Genomic DNA, 17,273 nt, shown 5'->3' with positions numbered 1-17,273 from the left:
ATCAGGAAAACAAAGGTCGTCCTTTTGTGATAAAACCTATCTCTTCTCCTCTCATGAAACCCTTGCTTGTGTTTGTAAATCCCAAGAGTGGAGGCAACCAGGTGAGTCATTCTTCATGGGCTTAGTGTAGAAGTCTTGATGATTCCTCTTTTTTGTTTGTTTGCTTTTTTACATTTCCACATAGGTGATCTTCATACCAGGAGATAAACTTGCTTGGGTGGGAGAAGAACCTGGTTGGGTGGTGGGAGACGAGAGAAACAGAGAAAGTGAGAAAGTGAGAAATCACCCCTCCCATCCCCAGGGGAATGGCCATAACACAATTCCTTCTCCTCCATTCTCCTCTCTGGATTTTGGGCACACGTGCATGTTTTCAAATTGCCCGATCTGGAATTCAAACTTCATACTTGGCTATGTGGGATCTAGTCACCTTAAGCACCACATTACCTGCTGGCCACAGTGATTTCCTTTTCATTTTTACTCATGATAGAGAATGTGTGCTCATACATAAGAAAAAGAAATACCCTTGACCAAGTCCCATCATTCTGCGATCCCCAGCCCTAGCCCTAGCCCTCCCCTCAGGCAGGATCTTGGGCACATATGCATGTCCAAGGTGCTTGCTCACTTCAAAAACTAAACATCATAGTCAAAGCCTTATGTATTAAACAACTTAAAGAACAATCTTGCCAATCTTTCAAGCTTAGCTACAAGAGACTTGTACACATCATTCTCACAGAGGCAAAAAAAAAAGCATATTCATAAGTTACTTTTACTTGTTTTTCTTAATTTGCCAGAGGGCATGTGTGCTCACCAGAGAGAGACAGAGAGATGGCGTGGGGGCACCCCTCAGTGGAGTGTGGTGATGCTCCAGTCCCTTCTCCTCTCTCCGTGTTAGAATTTGGGGCTCACACATATGCACACATAAAGACACACACATGCATGCCAGGCATGATTTTCAAGCTGTCAGGGCTTCCATATAGAACATGCCAGAACACCTAAGTATTGACATTTTCCTTATGGATTTTCAAGGATGGTCATTCCAGAATTTCTTTTAACCAATATGTCTCTTAGCTAATATGTTTCAGGATCTCTTTTATAGTTAGGAAGCCCTTTACTAATTTACTTTTATTTATTCCTGTTATAATTTAGACTAGCTAGTTTTGTCCCCATCCTTGGAGAAAAGAGAAAATCCATCTGTCACAACACTCATTAACAAACAGCATTAATTCTATAAAAAAAACCCAAAAAACAAAAAAACAGCTTCTGAAGATTTCATTTGATCTCACCCAATCTTATAGTATACTGATATTTATCTCACTTAAGAATAAAGAGGTAGTTTTAGAAAAGTTAAATTAAATGTCATACTGAGAGTGACTTTTTTTTTTTTAAAGAGATTTTTGCTATAGGGCGTGTACACTCACCAGAGAGACAGAGAGAAATGGAAAGTAAGAAATCACTCCACAGGGGGGATGGCCATGCTGCAGTGCCTTCTCCTCAATTCTCCTCTCAGTATTTTGGGTATGCATTCACTCATGCCCTGTATGAGTTTCAAGCCACTGGGTCTGGGAATTGAACTACATTTGCCATGTGGGAGTCCAGTGCCTTAACTACTGTGCTGGCCCTGACACTGCTCTTTGAAGAACAGAATTTGCTCTAGAATCCAGGTTTTTGTCTCTTCATCCAGTTGTCTTTTCATGTCTGAAGTTTCTTATTAATAGTCTTGTTGGCTTTGATTTTCTGTTATTTTTACGTGAGTGTGGATGAGGAAATAGTTTCTTTGTCCAGTAAGTGTACGTTTTCCATTTTGAGACAGATTTCTTGAAATTTCACAATAAATAACTGGAGATTTAAAACTTTGTAATCACTCCTTATAAGGAGGGGAGTCCCATAATTAGGATTGACCCAGTAGACTAAGATGATGTTCTTAGAACCAAGGCTAATACACATTTCCCAGAATGTATTAATTTCAATAAAGCTTCTCTTATGGGAGTTTTTGATTTAAAGGAAATATTATCCCTCTTTTCATCTTTCTTGGAAATTCTTGGTAATTTGCTGTGTTAACTATTCCCTTGTCAACATATTTCTTATTGAAGTCAACTTTCCTAATAACTACTGCATAATTAGAGTTTATATAAAATATTATAACAAAGATGTTTAGATCTTAAAAGTGACTTACCATATAGTTGGACCTAGACTTTTTTTTGGTAATGAAATAGAACAATAATTTAAAAAAATCTGTACCAACATTGTAGAGAACGGGGGAAAAATGTGTCCTAAGCAAAGGCACAATTTATTTTCAATATTCATAAACAAAGGAACAATTTCTATTCAATATTCTGTACTTTCGAGTTGCTGAGTGATGATCTTGGAATGATGGCAATTCTAAGACTGTCACCAGAGGAGGACCTAGGAATGTTTTTTTTTTTTTTTAGGTGTGAGTTTCAATTTGCCCTGAACCATCCCCATCCCCTTAGCTGGTCTCCCTGTGGCCTATCAAGGATTAGAGATAAGGTTGGGAACCCAGAAGAGAGCAAAGCTAATATAATTGGCTCTAGGATTTTGGCCACCTGAGCACCACATGCTAATTAGTACCAAATATACCTTATTATGATGGTCCATATGCATGTCTTAAATCATTATAAGCTTTTGCATACAGTGTACAGAGGCTTGTGAGTTATCTCTGACTTTAAGAAGCTGACAGTCCAGGTAAGGCATAGCCTGTTCTTGTTCTAATCCAATGACAAGGACTTCAGAAGTGATCTGATATTGCTTCCTATTTCACTCCATAGAAAGCAGGTCAAGAAACTTACATGAATTGGCTATGACTATCTTGTTTGTTAATGACATAAAAGGGGCACATGGGAACATTACCTGTATGCGAGTCCTAAATCGAGTGGATTAGATTGCAATTGCTATGGAGTTTCAGAGGCAAGCAGGGACTTGGGCGTGATAAGGAGACCGTGTCTTGGTCACGGCTGGAATTGAAGATGGGCACTATTTAGTTATGCGGAGGAGAGAAGACCGGAGGAATGCACTTTTCCTTCTCTATACTCCAGCCAATTCTTGATCATCCTTCAAGGCTCAGTAGCACTTTTCTGATCTAATTCATGAAATGAATCGCCCTTTTCATGATGTTCTCATAGCCCTTGGTACACGCCTGTATTGTGTGAATTGTAACACACTCTCAGTGTGTCTGCCGTCAGGATATAGACTTACCAGGGGCTGCACCCTTGGGTCTGTGATTCCTGGTGCATGGCATGTAGTAAACAAATAAGTGTGCGGTAAACAGTACGAGGAGAAGAACAGATGTGATGACAATTATGCATGCTGAGGACAACACGGTGAGTGGAGCATGGATAGTAAGCGATTGGGAGTGCGATTAGGGGAAGATTAGAATGAGCCTAGGAAACTGTAAAAACTTGGATTTGCAATTTGTGCAGTGGGAACTAGGCTTCTGCTGTTTAAAGTATTTGTCTTAAAATTCTTTTGGTTTTTGAGCAGAGGGATAAAATAATTGAACTTAATATGCACACGATTTGCTTGTGGATCTTGTTAAGATTCCGATTCTGCTTCAGTGAGTCAGTGAATAGCCCTGAGAGTCTGCATTTCTGTCAGCCCCAGCTAACGCTTATTGCCAAGAGCTACTGTAACCAATAGAGAAAAAATTTTGGGGGGAGTTGAATCTTGATTTTTCCCTTTTAATAATTTACTTATTCTACCATGCAGTTTTTGATGTAAGGCATTCTCTTCCCCTACTTTGTTTAAGTTTCATTTTTTACATTTAATCGCTGAGTATCATTATAGCATACCAAATGGATTTTCCCATCATGAATACACGCATATCAGTCCAGTCACCGACATTACCGTATACATTATAATCAACAGATTTCTTTCCATTTCGGGTCCCTTAAATGTTTTACTTCTTTTTAATTCCCCTGGATTCCCTCCCTCCCATCCTCCTCCATTTCCCACCCTCCACCCCCACTGTCCCAAGTATCCTTGCTCTTTCCCACTGTTAAACTTGGGCTTCCAAGCCCTTTTTAAAACTTGCCAGGCTGCAGTTCTTGAAGTCAATACCTGGCCGATAGCGCCATCTACTGGCAAGAAAAATACCTGCAGCCTTTTTTTCTTTCTACAGTAGTTCATGTAAGAAAAATTTTCAGCATTTTGAAGGACCGTATCAGGATGAACATATGCAAGGACTGCTTCTATTAAGCAGATCATAGCTCTTTTAAACAACACATTTATTTAAAGCCCCATTTTAAATTTCACAATAATCATATATATATGTATACATGTATGTGTGTATACATGTGTATATATGTGTGTGCATGTGTGTGTATATGTATGTGTGTGTGTATGTGTATATGTTCTTCCCTCCCCGCTTCCCCCCTGAATCTGAAGGTAGAGGTGACACTGGATGTTTTGCAAAGCTTTAGAGGTCTTTTTTTTTTTTTGAGAGGTTTTTGCTATAGGGCGCATGCGCTCACCAGACAGACAGAGAGAGACATAGAGACAGAAAGCAAGAAATCACCCCCCAGGGGGATGGTCATGCCGCAATCCCTTCTTCTCCATTCTCCTCTCGGGATCTTGGGCACGCACGCACACATGCCCGGCGTGAGTTTTAAGCCACCGGGTCCGGGACGTGAACCGCGGTCGACCACGTGGGAGTCCAGCAACATAGCCACTATGCTAACTGCTGGTTCCCTTTAGAGGTCTTCATTGCCAATATTTTTGAAATATGAATTACTAATATTTGAGGGAACTGGCCCAGAATCAGTGACCAAACATTCAACTGGAGTGGTTCCTCCTGTGGAGAAGACGTTCTAGATGGAGAATAAAATGTGTATCAACACTGTCCCTTGCTCTGTCTGGAAAATTCTGAAGAGTAGAGTAACAGGTCCCGCCCTTACACTCCTGTCTTCATTAACTTTAAAATGTATCACTTTTCTTTGGTGTTCCTGACTCACTAACATCTCTTGTTTGTTTTTCCCTTGTGAGCTCTCCAGGGAGTGAGGGGAAACACTTCCCATGGGACGTAGTCATGCCACTGCCCCTTTTCTCCATTCTGGAAGGACTTTGGGCATGTCCACACAGGTGTCCGGTTTTCAAACTTCCAGACCAGGATTCAAACCGCAGTCAATCATGTGGGATTTGGCTCCCTCTCTGCAGGACGTAGCCACTGCACTATGGCCCTGGCCCTTCCTCACGTTTTTCTATTTGAGCCTTATGAACTCGACATTTCCTGCTTTCACACGCTGTCTCCCTCATGTTTACTCATGACTTACTCGTCTTGCGACTTGGATGATAAGCTCAGGGTTAAGTCGGTGTTTCGGTTACTTAGATTTTAGCTGGCTCGTACTGGGTCATAGGGTCTAGACCTGCCTCCTCCCACCTGTGAAATCCCTGGGAGAGGCACAGCATGAGGTGGGTCCCTGGATCCGAGCTCCCAGGGTCCAGTAGGAAGAAAGCTCACCCTCTCTGGACAGGCTTTCCAGACACCTCTCCCTCAGGGCCAGACACACCAGGCTGGGGAGAAAGGGAAGACAAAGAGTGAATCACTTCAAATGAGAACTTTGAGTTCCCACAGTTTCTAAATATGTGGGCAAATAATTCAAGTTCTCATCTTTGTAAAATAAAGCCCAGGCACCTTAACACACACGGCTTAACCCACAACTCACTTCGGTGGTCTCGTCTCCCACCACTCCATGCCTTACGGATCTCAGAGCCATAGTTTTCCATGGTATGCCTTGCTGTTTCAGACTGTGTGTGTCTCCACCCTGAAACTTCTTCCTCTACTCCGTATGGAAAGAGACGTCTCACTCTTCTCATCTTTCAAGTTCAGATACCATCCTTAAAATGCCTTCCCCTAACTCCAAATTTGGGCATAGATGACCTCCTCTGGGCACCCACGTTTCGCGGTGGGCATCTCTCATAGCACTTACCATCTTTTGTGGATTCATTCACTTCGTTTTGGTCTTTTTCTAAGATTCTGAGCTACTGAGTGTACACATGGACACAGAGTAGAAGCCTAATGCGCATTTACTGCATAAAGGAATTTATTTGATACCTTAGTATCAGTGGGGCTGTTTGGAGCCAGGTTAAATCATTCAGTTATTTTTTTCTGTTAACTTTTCTTTTCCTCAGACCTTTCTACTGCCTTCCTGGGCAGTGGTTTTTTCCATGGTCTAGATGCTGCCTCCATGATGGAAACCAGGACTAGGTGATGCAGCAGAATGTTTCAACCCACCCTGGAGCTGCAAAGCGTTGATGAAGATTGATGTGCTCTTTGGACTGATCTGTTAATTGCTTCTCCCAACTCCCAATCATTATCATTATACTTTCCTTTATGAATAATGCATAGAGCTTCCTTTGAGAGCAAGATGGCATCCATCTTGTTCCTCTCTCTATTTACCCCTGAAAACTATGCCTGGCACATAGTAGGTAACGAGCAAATTTTGTTCATTTCCTTCCAGAAAAATCCACCTGTTTTCTGGGAGGCTATAATCTCTCATTGCACCCCACTCTTGCCCTACTATTTGGACATAGAAAGAACTCTTTTTCTTCACCCTGAGGAATACCCATTCTCACAATATCTGAACACGTTCTGTGGTCATGCATGTGTTAGGATTGACCTGTAAACTATTTATTTTTCTTCATCATTTAAAGAAAAGAAGGCTTGGGACCAGCAGTTAGCATAATGGCTATGTCGCTGAACTCTCATGTAGCCAACCGTGGTTTGAGTCCCAGACCCAGTGGCTTAAACTCACACCAGGTACATGTGCGTGCATGACCAAGATGCCAAGAAGAGAATGGAGGAGAAGGGATTGTGGCATGGCCATCCCCCTGGGTGTGTGTGTGTGTGTGTGTGTGTGTGTGTGTTCTTGCTTTCTATCTCTCTGTCTCTGTCTGTCTTTCTGGTGAGCACACATGCCCTATAGAAAAACAAAAACAAAAACAAAAACAAACCTCTCCAATGACAACAACAACAACAAAGAAAATAAGGCTATGTGTAAAAGTTGCAGCTTTTTGAAAGATTGGAGGACATAAAAACATTGAAAATAGTTATGGACACTGGAGACAGTGAGGAACGAGGGTGAGAGATGGGAAGAGTGTAGGGGAGGAAATTGGGGAGAATAAACAGGCAAGACACTTGTGGGACACAGTAATGGTTTATTACTTGTTGACTATAATGCATATAGTATTCTCAACTGGACTGGTCTGGTCTGAGGTGCATTTCATGTGGGGTAAATTCTCTTTGCAAGCCAAATGCGGTATAATAATAATAATGATAATAATAATAATAAATTGCAACATTTCCACTTGGCATATAGCAGGTGATAACTGCATGAGTGTTTGAGACCCGTTGGTGAGCCCAGCTGTGTAAATGACTGCAGAGTATTTAATATTGCCACTGAGAAACGAATGATCCTTTTTCTGGTGAATTAGTATTTGTCATACCATTCATTTCTATTTAATAAATTACCACTATTAAAGACCTAAAGTAGTTTCTTGGAGTTAACAGCAGAGTTAATAGAACTCACTTAAATATGTGGCCTTTTTTCCTTACCTCACAAGGATTGATTAAAAAAATGCTTTCACTTAAAACACTTATCATTTTTGTTAATGATACCATATTTTAAAAAGGTTACTTTTTCAAGTAGTAATTATATCACGCCTGACTATCAGCTCTGCTAGTGCAGCCATCCATGTCCTTGCAGGTTATCTCTGCCCAGCTCCAGGGGGCGCTGTTCCATTAGACTGCATTTGAAATGGGCCTCCTGGAAGAGGGCTGTGCACAACTTGCCAGGTTTAATTAATGCCCTCTCCTCAAAAGGTTAAATTGAGATAATTAGGTGTTCTAAATACAATAACTCAAATTGAAAATGAGAAAAACCAAAACTGTGTCCACTCAAATCTTTTAGAGACATTTTAGGTTAAGAAAAAGAAATCATTACTTTGTATTTTTATATTTTGAAAGGAGTTCATTACCTAAAATTATATGTGTAATAGGAGAAGCTGATATTGAGATATGCACTCTACCATAGCCAGAAGATGAAGTAATTAACATCAACAATTCATATTGCTCTAGGAATTTAATACTGAAAAACTAATTTTCTAGCAGGTTGGAAATGTTTTATAAATTGGTTATTAAAGTGACTCTTGTGGAGACCAGGGTGGAGTGATGGTTAAGGCGCCAGATTCCCACATGGCTGACTATGGTGTGAGTCCTGGACTTGGCAGCTCGAAAATCATGCTGTAGGGGTGTGTGTGTGTGTGTGTGTGTCCAAAATTCCAAGAGGAAAAGGGACTGTGGTGTGACCTTCACCCTCCACACATCCCTCTCTCCACCAGGGGAAGGCGATTTCTCACTTTTCTGTCTTACTCCGGGATCACATGCACCCTATGGCGAAAACAAACAAAACCCAAAAAATGGGTGTTACCTATTAGAGGTAAAAGAAACCCCAGCACGGAAATAAAAAAATGACCCAGTATTTAGTATTGCATAGTATCTAAATCTATGTTTGAATTTGATAGGAAGCAAAATATATCATTTGGTGAAACTGAAGGATTAGTTGCAATAATTAAGGATGGAATGTTCTGAAAATTACAGCAAGCACATGAGAAAGGCAGGACTTTTAAATTACAGGTCTGGATGATATGTGCAACAAAGACCTGCATTGGCCTCTGCAACAACTGGCAGACCAATGTGATCATTATCAGCCGCACTTTAGCCCTCGCACCCCAAAGAGTAACTTAATGACTAGGTTAACAAGGAGCAACAAAAGGGGGGTGCTCACATTTACAAAGGTCTATTCTGCACCAGATACAAAACTTACTGATACATTGAATTTTCATAATCACCCTGGAAGGCAGACAGCCCTTTTTTTTTGTAGATTGCATTTCTGCAAGATTGTAAAATGTTCCTGATTACCTGGTGAGGCCATCCAAACCTTGTGCTATTAATCCTATATTAGGGTGACTCTTAAACACAACATCTTAGATGCACAGACTTTGGAATATTTAGGAAAGAGTAATCGTGACATCTCTGAAGAAAGGACATCACAAGTGGCCAGCCCAGCACAGCTGATCAGACATTGTTTGCTCTGGTTGATAAAGTGAGGCATACAAGCTCCTTTGGAACTCTTTAATAAAAAGACCCTCCTTTCATTTCTTGTGTGCTCAATCCACTCTAAGAAATAATCTACAGTACAGTGTTGTATATAGCAGAACGATCATTCTATAAATGTCAGATACCTAAAACACTCCAAAAGTGTTCATGTGGGAGTGACAAACTTGGTTTAGACAGATATAGTCATGGAGAGGGAAAAGTATCAAAGTTGGACTAGCCCCATGGTCTAGTGGTTAAGAGAGCTGGATCCCACATGGTTAACCATGTGGTTTGAATCCTGGCCTCAGTGGATTTAAAAGCATGTGAGGCCCATGTACATGTGTGCCCCAAATCCTGACAGGATGGAGGAATGAAGGAGAAGGGATTGCAGTGTCATCAAACCCTGTTGGGAAGTGTCTTTTCCCTCTCTTACTCTCTCTCTCTTTCTGGTGAGCACATACACCCTCTGGCAGTTAAAAAAGTCAAACTAAACTTTGATCATACTAACTACTAAATTAACTGGGATACTGTGATACTTTTGCTTCAGATAGAAAAAATTATTTCAATAAAATCATACTTAGTTGCCCATATCTCATACAGAGATGGTAAGAATCTGCATGATAAAGTAAAAAGTAAGGTTAAATTATACAGGCTAAGAATGTCCTGGTATTGATTTTCTTATAGTAAGTAATGATGCTAAATAATAGATAATATACATTAAACATTTACTGAGTATGAAGTGCTGCGATGTATTCTTCAAATATTGTTGCATTTAATCTTTGCAACAAATTTAGGAATTATACATTTTTGTCTACATATTAAAGAGAAGGAGAACCAAGCTTGAAATTAAGAAACTTGCCCAGAGTTACATAATTTAGACAACGTCTAACCTGGACATTGAATCTATGTATGTTTATAAGAGAGGGTGTCCTTAAAATGTTCATGGAAAATGAGTATTATGAAAAACTATGTATGGGTTTTAGATTTTTTTTTTTTTGGTAAAACTAGTACTTTAATTCCATTTTCCCACACACATGTATTATGAAGCTCTCTTGTAACTATAGCCAAGGCCCATAGATATTTGTTTTTCTTATTAAGTTTTCGTTATAGGGTGCATGTGCTTGAGAGAGAAAGTGAGAAATTGCCCTCCCCTACTCCCCTAGGGAATAGACTTTCCTCTTCATTCTCCTTTTAGGATTTTCGGCACACATGCACACACACAACGAATGTGTTTCTCTCTCTCTCTCTCTTTTTTTTTTTTTGTAGAGGTTTTTGCCTTAGAGCATGTGTGCTCGCTGGAAAGACAGAGAGACAGAGACAGTGAGAAAGTGAGAAATCCACTCTCCCTGTGCCCCTGCAGGGGGGATGGCAATGCCACAATCTCTTCTCCTCCATTCTCCCCTCAGAATCTTGGACACATATGCACCTGTGCCTGGCCTGAGTCTGAAGCCACCGGGTCTGGGACTTGAACCATGGTAGGCTATGTGGGAGTCCAGCGATGTAACTGCTACATGTAATCTGCTGGCCATGACCCAGTATGTTTCTTAAGCCTCCAGGTCTGAGACTTGAATTGTGCAGTTAGGCACGTGGGTTCTACTTGCCTTAACCTCCATGGTCCTATAACTACTTTTCTATATTGTTTATGATTAGATACTATCAATATTTTAGATGAAAAGACTTACTTTTAATTTTTAAGTAATTAGTGAATATGATAAGTTTCTTCCTATTATTGTCAATTTTTTGTTGCTGTTCCAGGGAACCAAAGTCCTGCAGATGTTCATGTGGTACCTGAATCCACGGCAAGTCTTTGATCTTTCTCAGGAAGGACCAAAAGATGCGTAAGTCTGCAAACACCCTTCAGAATCCATTTGTATTTTAGGCAAATGAGAAGAACTTTGTGCTTTGGGGTCAAACTCCATCATCTGATTACCCTGTTAAGCATCTTTTGCCCATCTCTCATCTACTTTCTCACCCAAACTCTCCTATTTTTAAAACCGTATCGGATGTTCCTTCTTATTCTTTATTGGGTTGGTGTCTTTAAAGTAAATCTTCTCAGTTATTAACTCGGCGAACACCACTAGTGCGTTTGCGGTTACGTATATGCAAGCAGAGCTGACTCAGTGTGTCTGTGAATTGAGAAGGCCGTGTCATTTCGCTACATGGGCATGTACGAAGTCTGAGGTGCACACTAACGGGAGTTTAAGTGTGTCTGTGTGGAGGGCGGCCATATTTGTTTATGAACATTTGAATTGGAGTGGGGTGTGTGCATATGCGTGTATTTGGAAGAAAGAGATATTGGTTGGTAGATTGATTGATTATACTTAAAGACTTGATACCAGTATGGGGGAAGCATTTTCATTTTTGATCCCTTTTGGGGAATTCTCAGATATTTCATTCTGTTTTTAAGTGTTGATAATAAACTCTAGATAGAGGCGATCCATGACCTTTCCTTTCCATAGAGAGGCACATGAGGAAAAGAGCATGTTGTTTAGTACCTTGTTTTATTTATTAATTTACATAGATTTTTGCTATAGGGCACATGTGCTTGCCAGAGAGACAGAAAGCAAGAAATCACCCTCCCCCTCTCCTGTGGGGGATAGCCACACTGCAGTCTCTTCTGCTTCGTTTTCTCAGGTTTTTGGGCATGCGCACACATGCACCTGGTGTGAATGGTTAAGCAGCTGGGTCCTGGACTCGAACGTGGCTGGCTATGTAGTAGTCCAGTGACGTAATCATTATACCATCTACTGGTCCCCCGGTTCCTTGTTTTAAATCTCTTCACTGACATAGTTTAGATGTTACATGATGAACATTAAAACATAAGGGATACAAATAACTTTCAATAAAGTAGTCAGAATAAGTAATATGAGATGCAAAGCAATTGTCTATCTGAAAAAGTTTCTGGAACTCGGAGTGGGGAGTAAAGGTTTAAAAGACTGACATATTTGTGAAAAGCTGATAAAATATAAAGACTCTTGATTACTAATGAATGATGCTTTCCTTCGAGACAGGAGAGGGGAGAATTATGGGACTAGAAAAAGGGAGGAAGGTACAGCTGGTAGGAAAATAATGTGCTGATACATTAATAGGAATTAAGGAAAATTAAACTATCCTACAACCTACCCCACTCCTGTGTCGGCCATTTATCCTGTGTACTGCCTGTCTCTGATCCAGTCACTGGAGTTGCTTTTCCTGTGGTTACTTGGGAACTAGTTCTGACATATTGTCATCTCAGGATTAGACGTTTTCTCTGAAGGCCATCGCTCCCATACATTTTACAACTGTTTTTTTTTCTGCTGTTATCAGTGTTGTGTTCTTTTGTGTACTTTTCTATTTTTTAAAAAAATTTTTTTTTCTATTTCTCTACAGGCTTGAGTTGTACAGAAAAGTGCCAAATCTGCGAATTCTGGCGTGTGGTGGGGATGGAACGGTAGGTCTTTGAAAGCGAATCCAATCCTCCCCTTCCTTTTGTCTGTATTTTGTTTTTCCTGTGACAGTTCTTCCTCCTTTCCCAATCTTTCCAGCCTCCTAAAATGCATGTCTCGCTCATGTGAATTATAATCTCTAAGACTGGAAGGAACTTTGTTATTATCCTCAAAGATATACCCTCGATCTTTCCAAATATATCTCATTCCCTTAACTATATTATAACCTCGTTGTTCCCAGTAAGGATGTAGTCATGGTATTAAAATGAAGATTATGGATAGCTAAGATGTTTTTTCTTTAATTGCAGAGGGCATTTGCACTTGCCAGAGAGAGAGAGTGGGGAAGAGAGAGGAAGAAAGCACCCGCCAGTAGGGATAGGGCATGGTCATGCTGCAGTCCCTTCTCCTTCATTTCCCCATGCTAATGGGTTTTGGGCCATGCGTGCACATGCCCCAGCAGGATTTCAAGCTACTGTGACTGGGATTAGAATTGTAGTCTTTCATATGGGATCTGGCTCTCATAACCACTCATCTATGGGGTTGGCCCAATAGCTAAATTTTAAAGAATAATTTTATTTATTCATTTATTTATTTTAATTTGACCAAAGACATACACACACACACACACAGGGAGAGAGAGAAATAGAGACAGAGAAAGGGAGAGAAGAAGTTCGAAAGCAAGCCACCAGGTCCAGGACTTGAACCATGGTCAGCCATGTGGGAGTGTCCAGCACCTTAACCACTATGCCACCTGCTGGTCCCTTCCAATAGCTAAATTAAAAAAATAATTGATCTATTCCCATTAGTTTTTAATAATTTGTCACAGTGATTAAAAATATGTCAATGTAATTGAATTATATTGAACCTTTTTTTGCTATTGGAATTAAAACTCAGAATATTGACTAACATTGGTTTGGCATAAAAATCAATCATTAATTGGTCCCATTTGTGTTCATTTTTGAAGAAAAGATGGAATTGTGCTGATGTTTAATATCATGGTTGTATTTCCCCATTTCCCTGCTTATTATCTCTTTTATTTCTTGATTTGCCTTTACTTATATTGACATTTAACAGAGGTAAAGAATGGAGGGCTATGACATTTGGATTATGTTATCTTTTACTTCTGGCTTTAGAGTCTGATCCTGTAAGATCTAGGATTCTATTATGACATATCTTTTGTTTTCCTTTAATCTTCTTAACAAGAGGTCTTTATTCTCAAAGGTAGCATCAAAATCCTCTAATTTTATCTCTCATAGCACGTAAGCACTAAATACAGCATTGGATAGACTTTGTACATTAATAAATGCAAGAAAAATGAATTGGAACAGTGTTTCCGTTAATCACACAAGAGACTCAGTGGAGAGGAAAACCTATTTGAATATTATTTACTATTCTTCAAGATTCATGATACACATTATTACTTTATAGAATTTCATATAATCTCTTACGAATCTATTTATCTTTGTTTAATCAGTGATTTCCAAAATTATTTGGCCATGGAATCAATTACATTTAAATTGATTATGGTGTGCTAGATATATTTAGGGATGAAATATATCTCTAATATATTGGGGATAGATGAGGAATTTTCTCAGCTTTTCTTCAAAAAGAATCATATCGTGACCAATCCTCTGGGAAAAGGTAAGTGTTTTTTTCTAGCCCTATCATCCCCAGACTGGTTATCTTTAATGCCAGGATAATTTTAGCGACTCTTTATTGTAGATATCTTCCTTATTTCAGAAGCTACTTGTCTTTCCATATTACTTCAGCATCCCACTCACATCATTTCTCCTTCTCTAAGTTTCAGTGACAGCAAAAGATAAGTCAAAGGTAACCCCAGTGTCTAAATTCACAGCCTTTCCTCTTTCCTAACTCAAATCCACATTAGCTACCTATTACATCCCCAAGTCTTAGAGGCCACCATTGAATTGGCTGCCCTACCTCCCAAACCTCATCTCTACTGGACCTCCTCTGAGACCTCTCCTTGCCCTTTCTTCCTTCTTTCTTTTTCTTTCCTCTAGTCAGCAGATATGTGAAGGAAGGACTGAGCTAGGTTATGTGGTAATTAGAAATTCTCTGCAATTAGATAATTATTTGAAACTGTAGGATTTCAAAGCATAAAGAGTAAAAGAGGAAGAAAGCCAAGTCAGACACAAGTGCAGTAAATAATTACGGAGTCTAAAAGTCTCCAAGGGAAATGAAAGCAGAAGAATAGAAGGTCGACCAGTAGTTCATCCTGTCCCAGAAACAGACCAAACAAGGAGTTTCGAGAAGGAGACAGGGGAACCAGCAGTTAGCGTAATGGCTATGTCGCTGGATTCCCATGTAGTTGACCGCGGTTCGCGTCCCGGACCCGGTGGCTTAGAACTCACGCTGGGCGCGTGTGCATGCATGCCCAAGATCCCGAGAGGAGAATGGAGGAGAAGGGATTGCGGCATGACCATCCCCCCTGGGGGTGATTTCTCGCTTTCTGTCTCTATGTCTCTCTCTGTCTGTCTGGCGAGTGCACGTGCCCTATAGCAAAAAAACAGAAACCTCTCCAAGAGAAGGAGACAGTAGTTAAATCTTTAAGGAGATACTGAAGGATTATTTTTGAATTTGGAGATAAGGAAGTAATTGGTAATTTTAAAAAGTTTCAGTAAAATGTCCAAGACAGAAACAAAAACAGACAAAAACCTCGAGCAATTATTAAGTGAAGTTTGGTACAATCCTAATGAGCACCCAGTGGTCAGATCTAATTACAGTGCTTAATATTTATGAGCTCTCTGATGCCATTGTCCCCTCCTCCTTAACACATAGACTGCCTGTTTGGGCCAGCAGGTGGCATAGTGGTTGAGGGGCTGGACTCCCACATATTTCACCATGGTTCGAGTCCCATTCCTGGCAGCTTGAAACTCACCCCAGGTGCATGTGTGTGTGTGCCCAAAATCCTGAGAGAAGAGTGAAGGGAAAGAAGTTGCAGATTGGCTATCCCCCTGTGGGGGGTGATTTCTCAGTTTCTCTGTCTCTCTCTGTGTCTCCAGCAAGAACATGTGCCCTATACCAAAAAACAAAAACAAAAACAAAAACAAAACAAAATCCTTTTTTAAAAATACAAGCCAAACTAAACACACACTTTAAATTCCATTTTCCATGAACTTTTTGAAATCCTTTTGTATGTACTCTATCATTAGTGTGTAATTTTATTTTATTTTTTAAAATTTTGCCAGAGGTCATATGATCCACGGCGGAAAAGAGAGAGAGCACCCTGCCATGGTACATAGTCATGCCAGCCACAATCCCTTCTCCCCCATCTCTCCTCTCATTTTGGGACTTAGGGCATGCATGCACACACACCTGGTTTGTTTCTCAAGCTGCAAGGTCCAGGACTTCATCCATGCAGTCAGCCGTGTGGGCTCCTACATGCTAACGACCAGACCATGGACTGGCCCAAATTGATGTATAATTTTGAACTTTTTTTTTTTTTAATCTAAAATAACATCTGTAGCCCAGTTACTTAGAATCAAAACTTTGCTTATCTTATATCTTACGTAAACCAGGTTTTATTCTACCTTGCCTGAACAAAGTGTTTTATGAGACACTTATGGGATTTAGACAATATCCATCATAGTATGTAATTGACTTTTTAGTTTTATTAGTTTAGAATACAAAATTTTGCATTTGGGGTGGAGAAAGATTATACAAAGAAGAGGCGACCTGGTGGATTCAGAAAGAAAAACTACTGACTTTAGGCAAGTAGGGTATGCAGGAGTATCAGGTGTATACTTGGCCTAAGGTGTTCTGTTAGGGAGCATGTCTATTGCTGTCAGGATTCTGTCTGTGCAGTGCAACGCTCAGGGAGGAATCAGGATCAGAATAGTTTTGACTGAGTAGGGTGAGGGTACGTTAACCCTTAACCGTATTAGTTTAAATGTACAACACATTATTTAAGATAACAGACTTCAAAATATTTGCGGAAAAAGAATTAAAGTATTTATTTTGGTGCAAAAAAATTGAAATGTATGCACAGAGTATTTTAGGGTATGTGTTTCCCATGAACTTCCTGAAGACAACCCCTCATATACAGAAATTTTGCATTACTTTGGGGGGAAAAGTTCTTAGGTCCTAAGATAAGTTATTTTAATTGTATGTTATTAAAAAATGTAAGGAGGCAGAGTAATGTATCTCCCCATAATGCACTTGGAGGTGGAGGCAAAAGTGGTGGTCTGCCACTGTGTTCTGCATCCTCTGAGAAGTTCCTTAACTTGTTTTGGATACTCTCTAAATCTGCAAGGAGATACATTTATATCTCTAAGGTTCTTCACAACTGTAGCATTATAGTAGTGTAGACCATTGTTGCTCAAGAGAATTATAATGCAAGTCACATTCGTAAATTTAAATTTTCTAGGGAACCAGCAGTTAGTGTAATGGCTATGTCGCTGGACTCCCACGTAGTCGACCGCGGTTCGTGTCCCGGACCCAGTGGCTTAAAAAACTCACGCCGGGCGCCTGTGCGTGCATGCCCAAAATCCCGAGAGGAGAATGGAGGAAAAGGGATTGCGGCGTGACCATCCCCCCTGGGGGGTGATTTCTCGCTTTCTGTCTCTATGTCTCTCTCTGTCTGTCTGGTGAGCACACACGCCCTACAGTGAAAATCTCTCAAAAAAAAATTTTAAATTTTCTACAAGGCATTTAAAAGTTTAGAAGCACAGATGAAATTAATTTTATTATATATTATATTTCTTATTTCTCCAGAATAA

At 40.1% G+C, this 17,273-nt stretch overlaps 1 protein-coding gene across 1 annotated transcript in view; it reads left to right on the top strand.

Moving 5' to 3' along the window:
- The window catches only part of DGKI (diacylglycerol kinase iota), a 316,603-nt gene that overhangs the window by 75,387 nt on the left and 223,943 nt on the right, over positions 1 to 17,273 (top strand). The window contains exons 9-11 of the mRNA XM_027770499.1: positions 6 to 101; positions 10,865 to 10,947; positions 12,479 to 12,539. Coding sequence (XP_027626300.1) covers positions 6 to 101; positions 10,865 to 10,947; positions 12,479 to 12,539 — 240 coding nt within the window. The remainder of the gene's footprint in view (positions 1 to 5; positions 102 to 10,864; positions 10,948 to 12,478; positions 12,540 to 17,273) is intronic.

Source organism: Tupaia chinensis, unplaced genomic scaffold, assembly GCF_000334495.1.
Source record: "Tupaia chinensis unplaced genomic scaffold, TupChi_1.0 Scaffold000140_1, whole genome shotgun sequence".
Taxonomy (NCBI): Eukaryota; Metazoa; Chordata; class Mammalia; order Scandentia; family Tupaiidae; genus Tupaia; species Tupaia belangeri.
This window is presented reverse-complemented; position numbering and strand designations above follow the sequence as displayed.